The sequence below is a fragment of the Perca flavescens genome, chromosome 6, assembly GCF_004354835.1.
Source record: "Perca flavescens isolate YP-PL-M2 chromosome 6, PFLA_1.0, whole genome shotgun sequence".
NCBI lineage: Eukaryota > Metazoa > Chordata > Actinopteri > Perciformes > Percidae > Perca > Perca flavescens.
This window is the reverse complement of record NC_041336.1, coordinates 2,769,283-2,782,186: the sequence shown is the minus strand read 5'-3', so window position 1 is coordinate 2,782,186 and position 12,904 is coordinate 2,769,283. Positions and strand designations below refer to the sequence as shown.

The following is a 12,904-nucleotide window of genomic DNA, read 5'->3' as shown; positions in this document are numbered from 1 at the left end:
CTAAGGTCTATATAAAAGAGACTTAAGATACAGTATTAGGGGACCACTAAGGTCTATATAAAAAGACTTCAGATACAGTATTAGGGGACAACTAAGGTCTACATAAAAGAGACTTCAGATACAGTATTAGGGGATCACTAAGGTCTATATAAAAGAGACTTCAGATACAGTATTAGGGGACCACTAAGGTCTATATAAAAGAGACTTCAGATACAGTATTAGGGGACCACTAAGGTTTATATAAAAGCATCCAAAGAGCACCATGTCATGGGACCTTTAAATAGCTCACGTTACTGTATTGTGTCAATAGTTAACTTCATTTAATATTGGATGTGGAGTTTTCTTTTGCGAGGTGCACATTTTTGTGGTAATTAAAAATTAAAAATAAAAAATTTAAAAAGTTTATCTGCCTTCATGGTGCGGTTTGTCTTCAGCCTGTTCTGGCTACAGAGCTGTAGATGACGGAGTCCTCCACCTTCTCTGCCGGTCTGAAAATGAATAAATATGAAACAGAAGAAAAGTCATCGGAGAGATGAAGAGAAAAACCTTCATATGATTCAGCATCAAAACTCTGCGTCCTCCACTACTTCATTGACATGTGAATGCCCGAGGATGAAGTTCATTATTTTTTAACTTGGGTGTCTGATAGAAAAACAGTCTGTGAAACTGGTCCAGTATTAAACAAGAACCGGGCTGTAATGAAACCCTACAGGACTAATGTTCAGCAGCAGTTAGAGTCCACTAAAAGTTCTGTTTTTGCCGCTGACAGACTCAGATTATTATTTTAAGTGTCAAGTGACAACATTATGGGATGGATCCCTACAGAGATAGACCTTTTAGTTAAAGAGTAAAATCCTTTTAGTTTAACATGAAACAGCCCCGAAATCACCATCACCAAACTCCACCAGACTCCATGTAAATAATCAGGACTTTTAGCGTGTATAGAGCCAGCATATCTCCACCAGACTCCATGTAAATAATCAGGACTTTTATCATCGTAAAACACACTTCATTCAAAGTGGACAGAAACTAAATAAAACCACCAAAAGCCATCTTTGTTCATCTTTCCACTGTTCCAACAATCACTACTCTGGTTTGGTTGAAATAAACCTTTAATTCACCCATTTACATGTGGAGATATGCTGGCTCTATACACGCTAAAAGTCCTGATTATTTACATGGAGTCTGGTGGAAATATGCTGGCTCTATACACGCTAAAAGTCCTGATTATTTACATGGAGTCTGGTGGAAATATGCTGGCTCTATACACGCTAAAAGTCCTGATTATATACATGGAGTCTGGTGGAGTTTGGGGATGGTGAATTCGGGGCTGTTTCCTGCTAAACTAAAAGGATCTCACTCTTTAACTAAAAGGTCTATCTCTGTAGGGATCCTTTCCATAATGTTGTCGGACACTTAGAATAATAATCTGAGTCTGTCAGCAGCAACAACAGAACTTTTAGTGAACGGTAACTGTTTACTGGACCCATTTCAAAGAGTTTTGTTCACTTAAAAACCACTGCAGGGGAAAAAGGGTCCATGTTGAAAATACCAAAGTCTGAAGGTATGAACAGGGCCATGTTTAGCAGCCTCCAGTACCTGGCCTGCTCCTTGTGTGTGAACTGGACCGAGGCGTAGCTGACTTCCTCCACAGCGCTGCTGGGTCCTTGCTGCTCAGCAAGCGGCAAGAAGTTGTTGCTGTAGATGTTATCAGAGTGCTGAAAACCACAGACAGAAAGAGATGAAGAAAGACAGAAAGAGATGAAGAAAGACAGGAAGAGATGAAGAAAGACAGGAAGAGATGAAGAAAGAGAGACTCATGCAAGAAGGAGCACTAACGCAGGTCCTTCATTCCAGCAGCAGTCAGACTCTTTAATACAACATTATAATGTAGCATTGCTCGCTGTTTCTGCAATATGACCCATCACTGGACAATATTCTGCACTATGCATATTTATTTATTTATCACTCGTTGTTACCCCCAACGGTGCAATATGTCATTTCTATTCATCTGTATATCTGTGTTCATATACTGTCTGTTTATACATTATATATAAGGGTGTTTATTGTGTACATATGTGTGTTTTTATTACTATTATTATTATAACAAATTCTATTTTTTCTATTTCTTATGCTTTATGTTTATTTTTCTCCTATGTCTACTTAATGTGTATTTGTGTTATTCTGATATGTGTACATTTTTTCTTTTGAGCTGCTGTAGCACAGGAATTTCCCCGGTGTGGGATTAATAAAGTCTATCTAATTTTATCTTATTCATCACACAGATCCTTCGTCTGCAAACTAAAATAATCAGTAAAACACCTCCACTCACCTTTTGTTCCTCGTCCCGTCCCACGGCTGTCTGATCCCGACCTGCTGCTCTCTTCCTGCAAACAAAACCACATGACCACAATAACACCACATAACACCATGACCACAATAACACAACACAACCACATGACCAAAATAACAAACACAACCACATGATCACAATAACAATACAACATCATGACCACAATAACACAACACAACACGATGACCACAATAATAACACAACCACATGGTCACAATAACAAACACCGCATGCTTTTTAGGAAAGCACTATAGATATAATTATTAGGGATGTCACAATTCCTTACTCTTTTCTTTCTACATTTCTGTTTCTGCTAGCCATCCACAACGTTACTGTTGCATCGCTTCCTGATTTTACAAACTACGGAGCGCCGCTAGGCCCAAATCACAGAACGTGTGTTGTTAATCGCACGTCAAAAGATTTAGTGCTGCAAATGGAATTTGCATTAACTTGTTATTATCAAATTCATTTTGACAGCCATACTTTATATTCTAAAACAATAACACTGGGCTGCAGATGGACAAAGTTTGAGTGCAAAGGGTAATAAATATCCATCCATCCATTCATCTTCGTCCGCTTATCCGGGGTCGGGTCGCTGGGGGCAGCAGCTCCAGCCGGAGACCCCAAACTTCCCTTTCCCAAGCCACATTAACCAGCTCTGACTGGGGGATCCCGAGGTGTTCCAAGGCCAGGTTGGAAATATAATCCCACCACCTAGTCCTGGGTCTTCCCCGAGAACTCCTCCCAGCTGGATGTGCCTCCACCTAGACCTGGGTCTTCCCCAAGGCCTCCTCCTGGCTGGACATCCCTCCACCTAGTCCTGGGTCTTCCCAGAGGCCTCCTCCCAGCTGGACGTCCCTCCAACTAGTCCTGAGTCTTCCCCGAGGCCTCCTCCCAGCTGGACATCCCTCCACCTAGTCCTGGGTCTTCCCCAAGGCCTCCTCCCAGCTGGACATCCCTCCAACTAGTCCTGAGTCTTCCCCGAGGCCTCCTCCCAGCTGGACATCCCTCCACCTAGTCCTGGGTCTTCCCAGAGGCCTCCTCCCAGCTGGACATCCCTCCACCTAGTCCTGAGTCTTCCCCGAGGCCTCCTCCCAGCTGGACGTTAGCAGTGGCCCTACTCCGAGTTCCTCAAGGATGACTGAGCTTCTCACCCTATTTCTAAGGGAGACGCCAGCCACCCTCCTGAAAAACCTATTTTGGCCGCTTGTACCCTGATCTCGTTCTTTCAAATCACTGATCATCATCTTTCAAACTGACTGTGATGCTATGGACATTTCTGTTACCTGTTTGTTCATTTCTGTTGCCTGTATTATTGATTTCTGTATGTTTCTGTTCCCTGTTGTGTTGATGTATCCTGTTTTGTGTATTGTTTTGTTGTGTATTTTTCTGTTGTGCATTTCCCTGTTTATGTTCTGCTTGGCCGGCTGACGTGCAACCCTTCTGTTCCCGGGCTGACGTGCAGCTCTCCTGACTCTGGGCTGATGTGCAGCCCCTTCCCAGGCTCCCGGCCTGCTAGCAGCCTTCCCCCTGAGCCCAGGCTAGCTAGCAGCCCCACTGCATCCAGGCTAGCTAGCAGCCCCTTTGAATCCAGGCCAGGTAGCAGCCTACCTGAGCCCTGGCTGGTTAGCAGCCTCTCTGTGCCCCGGCTAGTTAGCAACCTCCCTGAGTTCCAGCTAGCTAATAGCTCCCCTGAATCCAGCCTAGCTAGCAACGTCCCTCAGTCCTGGCTAACTAGCGGCCTCTTTGATCCCTGGCTAGCTAGCAGCTTCTCTGAGCCCCAGCTAGCTAGTAACCTCCCTGATTTCCCGCTAGCTAGCAGCCCCGTTGATTCCCCACTGGCTAGCAGCCCCCCTGACTCCTGGCTAGCTAGCAACCTCCCTGATTTTCCGCTAGCTGGCAGCCTCCCTAGTGTCTCCGAGCTCTCTAGTGTCCCCGAGCTCTCTAGTGTCCCAGAGCTCTCTAGTGTCCCTAATGTCCCCAACCTCTCTAGCATCCCCTAGCTCTCTATTGTCCCTAGTGTCCCCGAGCTCCCTGGGCCCTCTAGCGTCCCCGAGCTCCCCAATGCCCCCAAGCTTCCTAGTGCCCCCGAGTTTCCTAGTGCCCCCGCGTTTCCTGGCGTTCCCAGGTTGTTCTGTTTCCCTCATCCCCAGCTGGCTAGCCACCTCCTCCCTGAGCCCAGGCTGGCTAGCTGCCCCACTGAATCCCGGCTGGTGTCCAGCCCCCCTGAACTGGCTGTGACCATTCTCCCTGAGCCTTTGCCGGTCTTCGGCACCCCTGTGACCACCCCTGTGACTTTGCCGGTCTCCGGCACCCCTGAGACCGCCCCAAAGAGCTTGCCTCTGACTTGCCCCCCAGAGACTTTGCCTGTGGCGGTCAGACCCACTCCTGCACGTCATGTCCTGGTGACCTCTGTTTTGGTTGCTGGGTTGGCTGACCCCAGCACCTGTTTGGCCCCTGGAGGGGCGCTGCCCTCGACGTCCAGTTCGGTCGCCTGAGGGCTTCCGCCTTCGTCGCAGGCCGCCTGAAGGCGTCTGCCTTTGCTCTGTCCCGTGTTGCAGAGGCCTCTCTGTCCTATGTTGCCGAGGCCTCTCTGTCCCCTGTTGCTGAGGTCTCTCTCTGTTCCCTGTCCCTAGCGGCCCTCTGTTTCCCCCAGGCCTCTCCGGGCCCTCTATGGTTCCCTGTGCCCCCAGTGCTCTCTGTTGCCTGTGCCTCCAGGGCTCTCTGTTCCTTGTGCCCTATGGACTTTTGGCCTTCCCCAGACTTTCTCTCGCCCTCCCTGGGTTGTTTTCTGTTTTTTTTGGGACGTCTGGAATCCGCCCCTTGAGGAGGGGGCTCTGTGATGCTATGGACACTTCTGTTACCTGTTTGTTCATTTCTGTTGCCTGTATTATTGATTTCTGTATGTTTCCTGTGTTTGTATATCCATTCTGTATATTTCTGTTCCCTGTTGTGTTTATGTATCCTGTTTTGTGTATTGTGGTCTGTATATATTTTGTTGTGTATTTTTCTGTTGTGCATTTCCCTGTTTATGTTCTGCTTCCTGTTTTATTTTGATAGTCTGTTTTCTGTCTTGTCATGTCTAGTTTTACTTATTTGTTCATTACCTCATGTATTTAACCTGTATATTCCCTTTGTCTCTTGTTGGATTGTTTTGTGTCCGTGCCCTGTTACCCTTGTGTTGCATCCTTGTGCCTTGTGTTCCTGCGTGTGTCAGTTTGTTTTTGCCTATGTTTTTGCCCGTCAGTTTATCCATCAATTCGTGAGTTTTCCAGTCTTTGAACTGCTGCTTTTTGTTATATTAAATCCGTGAGTTCCATACATCTCCTGCCTGCCTGCCTCTCTCTGCGTTTAGGTCCACATTCCCTGCTCCCACATCACACTGAGCTGTATAACGAAGACAAAGAGACAGATTTATTAAAATACCTTTTGATGATGCAGACGACCAGAATAACAGCGAAGAGAACCAGCAGGACCCCGACCACCAGACCAATGATCAGAAGCAGACTTCCCTCTCCTCTTGGGTGACCTCCACCTGCAGAACACATCAGACATTAGGCTCATTCGAGATGAGCCAGATCTGCGCAGAATCGATCACCAGCAATCGCCGCCCAATGCATGCCGGTTAGATTTGTGTCCGACTTGATCCCGACTTGCTCTGACGTCATGCACACGTGGGCAACAATAATCTCACGAGACCAAGGTGGCCACAGTTCTGAGTTGCTTTTCACCAACTGCAAGACCCAGGCGGACTCAGGGCATGCTGGGAAACGCCGGCCTCTCAGCTGATCTAACATCTGATTGCTTTTTATTGATTTTGAATCGGAGGGATTTTAACTGCTATTTGTCTGATTTAAAGGCTTATTCTATACAGAACACACGTTGTGAGGCCGATAGTTATGTTTAGAAGTCAGAGAGACTAAATCTGTTCAGATTATGGATCACCTACAGTCTGTTAATTAAAATCAGCAACAGATCGCATGTAGAGCATTTTGAGAGCTACTCTGTCATAATTAAAACAACTGGAGACTGTGTACAAGCTGATATGTGTCTTAGAAAATTTTATTAAATCGGAATTGGACCACAGTGTTTGTGTCACTTCCTGTTCAGCCTGAAGGCTGCTGGAAACTGCTGGAAACTGTCCGACTTGAGAGCTGACTTTTGTCACCGCCCCCGGCTGCTGCTGCCGCCTGCTCTCGTCTACTTTACAGGCGAGGCGCAGTTCATCTCCAACGAGCCTAAAATCAGGAGGTGCGATCACAATCAGAGAGAATCACTTTAACCTTGAAGCATCTAACGTCATGTTGCTCTGTAACAATCTGACATGTTAGCTTCAGCTGCTTTATAAGAGGAGAATATGTCAGATATTCACAGACTGTTCCGCTGCAAATCAAGCTGTCAAATAAACCAATCACTGCAGGTTTAAAGTCTTAAGGCCCTATTTCAACAATCTAAGTGCATGGCGTGAAGCGCCTGGCACAGCTGCGTTCAGTGTCCAAATCCACTTTTGCCGAAAAAAGGGTCCGTGTGCCGGGCGCATGGTTCTAAAGGGTTGTCCTTAGTGTCTTCACTAATTCACATGTGTGTTTTGGGTGTAACATGCAATAAACCAATCAGAGATCATCTCCCATTCCCTTTAAAAGCCAGGCGCGTTTGGACCTTGGAGCATTGCTGTTATGATGGATTTGCACCGTAATATTATTTGTAATCTTGTGTGTGTGTGTGTGTGTGTGTGTGTGTGTGTGTGTGCTGCTGTGCGTCCCTGTGCATCCCTGTGTGTGTAACAAGCATAGTGTGTGTGCGCTGTGCACCCACCTAGGATCATTTTACTAATGCTCTGTTAAAATAACAAGGAAATGCTGCTTTTTTGACTTATAGACCCGAGGGGTATTGCACAAAACCAAGATAAGGGATTAAGCCAGGATATTCAGGTTATCCTGGATGAATTTAGCTTTGACTTGGTTGCACAAAAACAGGTTGAATTAAGCCCAGCCAAGTAACCATGGCGATTTATTCTTTGGGGCTAGCCTTGTCCAGAGCAGGCTAACAGGCAGGCTAAGATTGATCCTGGAGTCTGATGTGTTAAATCAGCTGACGCTCTGATCCGAAATAAACGTGTTTAACAGTTATTCCGTTGTCTTCTGAATGTGTTCTGCTTCATTTTATTAACATGCATTACTTGTCACTATTCCTGTCACCAGTTTGATTTAAATCCTACTACTGCAGTTGTTGAGATGGTAATGGTAAAAAGTGGGACGAGGAAATGGGCTTTTCCTCCGCTGCGGTCACCGTAAAATGTGCCCCCGCCCGTGCAACGCGGGGAGGCGGGGGGAGGCGGGGGGATCCTCCCACACCGTGCAACGGACTCTGAAAGCTGACTTTTTGCATCAATAACGACGACAATGGTTACTGATCAAATGTCCTTTTTTACCAAATGGGAGTGAGAATGTGTTGGAATGCCACAAAGCTTCTTAATCATTTTATTTTGGGGCTGTCATTGTCATCTTGGGAGTGAGAATATAAAAACATGAATAATAACAGGCTTATGCTTACAGTGTGTATTGAAGTCACTTCTTTTTCTAGTTTTTGTCCAGTCAAGCTTGTTCTGTATGAACATTAATTGTAGGAGGATATTAAGAATTAGACATAGCTTATGGAGATCTGTGCATATGGTTGTAAAACATATTGTCGCATTATGAATAAGCTTTGAAATTAAGCCTAGTCCTTATAAATTTATAAGATAAGATATTATATTTTTTATTTATATAGTGCTTTACAGGCTACTCAAAGACACATTACACTAAAACCAGCACATTTAGCGCATTAAAACAGATACAGCAATAAAACCAACACATAAAACAAGCATATTAAAGCAATTAAAACGTGGAGTTACTAATAGGCCTAGATTTTTTTAAATCCATACGTATTCAGTCGGTCCGCTATTGTCTGTCGGGCGTTTTTCCCTTTTTGCATATTATGTTTCACCTCCTTGTAAATTTCCATTAGAAGCTGCTGCTGCACACGTCTTTTCCTTTTGTGCATCAGTAAATCTGTGATCGATACCGTGGTCTATTTAAGAAATCCGTGAACGTGCACTTATCCCAGCTATGTAGACCTGGCTGACATAGCTTCACCTACTTATCCTGGCTCTGCAAACGTGCAACCGATTAAGCCGCGATGAGTGGATCACACTAAGTCAAGAATGACCCTAGCCCGACGCAAGTGTCTTTGCAGTTGTAAATTTCCCGTCCAGTGCCCAAGTTGTTTAAATAATAAATGCACCTGCGACCATCTGTGGCCCATGGTCGTGCTGGTCTTACAGGGAGGTGTGTTCAGAATTTAGGAATAAAAGGCCCCATTTCAGGTTCCCGGACCGCTGTCTGATAATACAGGTTAGCTGATTGGATAAAACATCTGTCTATCACCACCTAACCCACCTCAAAACCAACGCTGATTGGCCCGGTCGTTTGGAAAACTGGAGCTCGCGAGATCAGGAAGGTCTCACGAGGCTATGGTTTTATGTTAGCCTAAAAGCTGGTTTATTTGCAGTGAGAGTAGATTTTATGGAAAGTACCCCATGCCAATCTCTAGGTATGTTGAAGGGCATGTGATGATGTGGGGGGGCATTTTAATTCCAAAGGCCAAGGGAACTTTATCAGGATGCATATTATCCTGGATCCATGAAATAATTGACCTTTAAAAGTAAATATCTGCCTGCCTCTATGGGAATTTAACATAGGGGTGGACTCACTTTTGTTTCCAGAGGTTTAGACATTAATGGCTGTGTGTTGAGTTATTTTGAGGGGACAGTGCATTTACACTGTTACAAGCTGGACACTTAATACTTTACATTGTAGCAAAGTGTAATTTCTTCAGTGTTGTCCCATTAAAAGATATAATGAAATATTTACTAAAATGTGAGGGATGTACTCACTTTTGTGAGATACTGTATGTAAACAGTCTAAACAAGACGTAACAGTAAGTGCAAAATGGGTTAGTAACTGTGCCAGGAAAAAACCTAAATAGCCAACAGACTAAAGAAGACATACATGAACAGGTGTTTTGAACTTTGGTTTGAGTAAAGTGGCGAACTTTTTGAAGTCAATCGACTCACACAGATGTGTAGTCATGTATCAATACACATATTAACCCACGCTTCCTCATGCTTTTAGTGTTCCTGCGTATTGACTAACCAGCAGCTATCAGGTCTCCGGTGAAAGCCCTCCTGTAGTGTTCTCTGTCCTGTGGTTGTCTCCGTCATTATGTCTGGCCCTGCCCCATACATCCATGCCCTGTACCGGGGTTACATTAGCTTCTGTTTCGGGGGAAGGGGGGTTTGCCTTCTCCTTGCCCTGTCGCTGCTTGTTAAGGTAAACTATGGTTAGCCTCCTTGAGCGCGCTTCTCAAATGTAATTTCGTGGGATTTTTCCCTTAATTGTCCACTTATTTTACCACCTTCCACTGCGAGGCACTTGCTTTCATCTGACCCAGTCATAATCAGATAGGACTCTGCCACTTTCTCCCGACTTTCGGTACCGCTATAATGCCAGGCGAGGGGTACAGACATGTTGTGTTCAATTTGACGTGGAATGTCGGAATTTCTGGGTTCCCAGTCAGAAACTATATATGTCTATGGCATAGACTGAATTAAACAGGTCTATGGTCGGAAATGTCAACTCTGAAAGATGCTCTGTTAAAGACATTGACAAAGACGAAAACTAAGGACATTTACTCGATAATTTTAGTTAATTATTAGTTAGTTTTGCAAACAGACATTAGGGTTTTAGTTTAGTTTTCGTTTTTTGTAATGCCTTGTTTTTATTTTTATTTCAGTTAACGACAATGTTTTTTCCCACCTAGTTTTCGTTATTTTGTTCGTTTTCGTTAACGATTATAACCTTGGTCTGAAAATGTTTTCAGATAAAAACTGATCAAACTAACCTTCCTTTTCAGTCTCCACATGCAGGCTGTACAACACTGAGAGGGTGAGGTTGTTCTTCTTCAAACCACAGGTGTAGGTCCCAGAATCCTTTGCAGTCAGATTGCTGAGATGGAGGGCGGGGCCAGACTCTGAGAGGGCGGAGCCATCTCTGAACCAGCTGACCTCCAGTTGGTGGATAGAGCAGTTTGTGGTGCAGTTCAGTGTGACTTCTTCTCCTCTTTTAAACTCTCCGTCATCTCTGGAGCTTCTTATCTCCATCTGAGCACCATCTGAAATACATTTACAGTGTTAGTTTTTAATACATTATATTAGATTATGACTTGTTGGAACTGATGATCCCGGTTCCTCATGTTGTTACAGACCAAGATCACTATACAACTAAAGGTAAAGACAGCCCTACATCTTTTAGGCCGACTTTACTGTCTTTTAGAGGCTGTAGCAGGTTCTGTTCCAGAGCTAGAACAGTATATTGGTATCAAAGTAAACTAGACAACCTAAGGAACCCATGCTGTGCTAGCTTGGTGGGAAGGAAGATAAATATTGATCCAAACTTAAGCTAACGTTTGGAATGGGAAAAACTGCCATGGCCTTTTTCAAAGGTTTTCGTTAACCTCTGACCTCCAGATATCTGAATGAAAATGGGTTCTGTACATACCCACGAGTCTCCCCTTTACACACAAGCACACTTTATGATAATCCCATAGTTGTGCATCCAGCTGCCATTGGAACCTGACTCCTGCTACCGCTCCACTCCTGCCATCCACAGGACCAGAACCACCACTACTGGACCTCACCACTAGCTGGCCTACTATCTGTCTCTGACGGACCTGCTCCTTCCCAGAATTCACCTGACCTGTTCTCCACCCTGGAAACCAGGGGTCTCATTTATAAAACTGTGCGTAGGATCCTTACTATAAGTGTACGTGCGCTCAAAAGCCCAAATTGGCGTACGCTGAAAAAAAGTCAGATTTATAAAACCGTGTGTACGCACACCTGTAAGCAATGTTCCCTTTATAAATCACAGATTACCTACAAGTGTGCGTAAGTGGATCAGCCTCTTATCCCGGCCTGTACACGCCCATTTTTAACCATAAATAGTCAATGCAAAGCACCTCGTGAATGCTGATCAGTATGTTAATGACCCTGGAAGTTGCTCTTTCGTTACACCGAATCATGACGAATCATGACGACTGGCGGAGAAAAAAACAAAACAAATAAAAACCTCTCAGACGCTCGGGAATTTCAATTGAATTATAATTTCGGCCTGTTGTCGCACAGCGTATGGAAACCGGATCTATAGACTACCTTTATTAATAAAATCTTCCAATCAGCAGGCATTAGGGTACTCGGGGACAGCTTCAATATACCAGACGTATATAATAAGATTTAAAAGAACTATATATTATATCCAAACAAGCCTTAGTGATGAAGTTGAAGATTATATATAATATTTATTTAAAAAAAACACTTATCTGTCTGACATTTCCCTCTGGAAACAGCCGGTTTCACCCATAGTGGCGAGGACCTGTATTTGGACCGGGATGGCACGGTTCCAGCGCGTTGCCCTCTCTACTGGACCCAATTCAGTACATAGATCCAAGAGTGCAGCTATATTACTATTACAGCTATATTACCATTAAGCTATATTAGGGAATTTAAATCAGCATATGAACCAGTCATCGTCATGGTCCCTGAAGTCTCTTTTTCTCCTGATTCTTCCATTCCAGTCCTCCTGCAGGGCCAGCAGGGCCATCATGCAGCATTACACACGGGGTCACCGCAGTATTTATATGTTTAGTCTACAACAATTTGTGATTGTTAACTAACTTGCTAAAATAACAACAACAACAAGAAACACAACAACTAGTGGTATCCCCCACCCCGAGATACAATCTGAAATCGAAGTGTAATAGGCAAACACACTTTTCTTCATGCAGGTTTTGTTGTGAACAGTATTAAAGTTCGGACCGATAACGAGGACATAGAGCGTAACGATTGCGCGAGAACTTAACGGCTATATTTCCAGACTTTGACATTTGATGATATATGCACAGTTTTAAAGACAGATATTTAGTTATTTACACTGTGTTCTGCAGTTATCTAATGCTAGAGTATTTGATGATATCCTGTATTCCATGTAGTCGGGCCATCTCCTCCTCCTGCACTCCGTATCGGACAATGTGACGGCGAGACAGCACCGATTAAATATTAAGAAAGAGTTTTGATTTAAGATTTGAGTTGGAGGTGTTTATGGAACAATTATCACTCAGAACAATTATCACTCAATTATCACTCAGTAAAATCTTCATGATTTAGTGTGAAGAAATGTGCGTGAGGCATTAATACTTAAACATATTACGAGTAGCCTAATGGTTATTCCCACATGTACTTTCTGCAGTCTGACTTCAGTTCACCACCTCACCATCTGCGTCGCCAATTCCTATTTTGTCTCCAAAATGTGCGTACGCATGGGTCAGAGTTTGCGTGGAGGACCAAACATTCTCCCGTCAAGTTTGTTTTTTATAAATCACAACCTTTGCGTGGGAAGTGGCGTACGCACATTTTCAGCCCCGTTTGGTGCGTACGCCACGTTTATAAATGAGACCCCC

At 44.3% G+C, this 12,904-nt stretch overlaps 1 protein-coding gene across 2 annotated transcripts in view; it reads right to left on the bottom strand.

Moving 5' to 3' along the window:
* Window positions 1-340: 340 nt before the first annotated feature.
* Window positions 341-12,904, bottom strand: part of LOC114557936 (uncharacterized) — a 15,717-nt gene continuing 3,153 nt past the window's right edge. Inside the window, exons 3-7 of one of the 2 annotated variants that reach the window (XM_028581670.1) lie at window positions 10,295-10,564; window positions 5,780-5,888; window positions 2,333-2,387; window positions 1,600-1,718; window positions 341-488 (exon numbers count right to left, since the gene is read on the bottom strand). In XM_028581670.1, the coding sequence (XP_028437471.1) occupies window positions 431-488; window positions 1,600-1,718; window positions 2,333-2,387; window positions 5,780-5,888; window positions 10,295-10,564 (611 nt within the window). In that variant the 3' untranslated portion in view covers window positions 341-430. Of the gene's footprint in view, window positions 489-1,467; window positions 1,719-2,332; window positions 2,388-5,779; window positions 5,889-10,294; window positions 10,565-12,904 lie in introns of those variants that run through there. The other variant, XM_028581669.1, reaches the window with a different exon arrangement.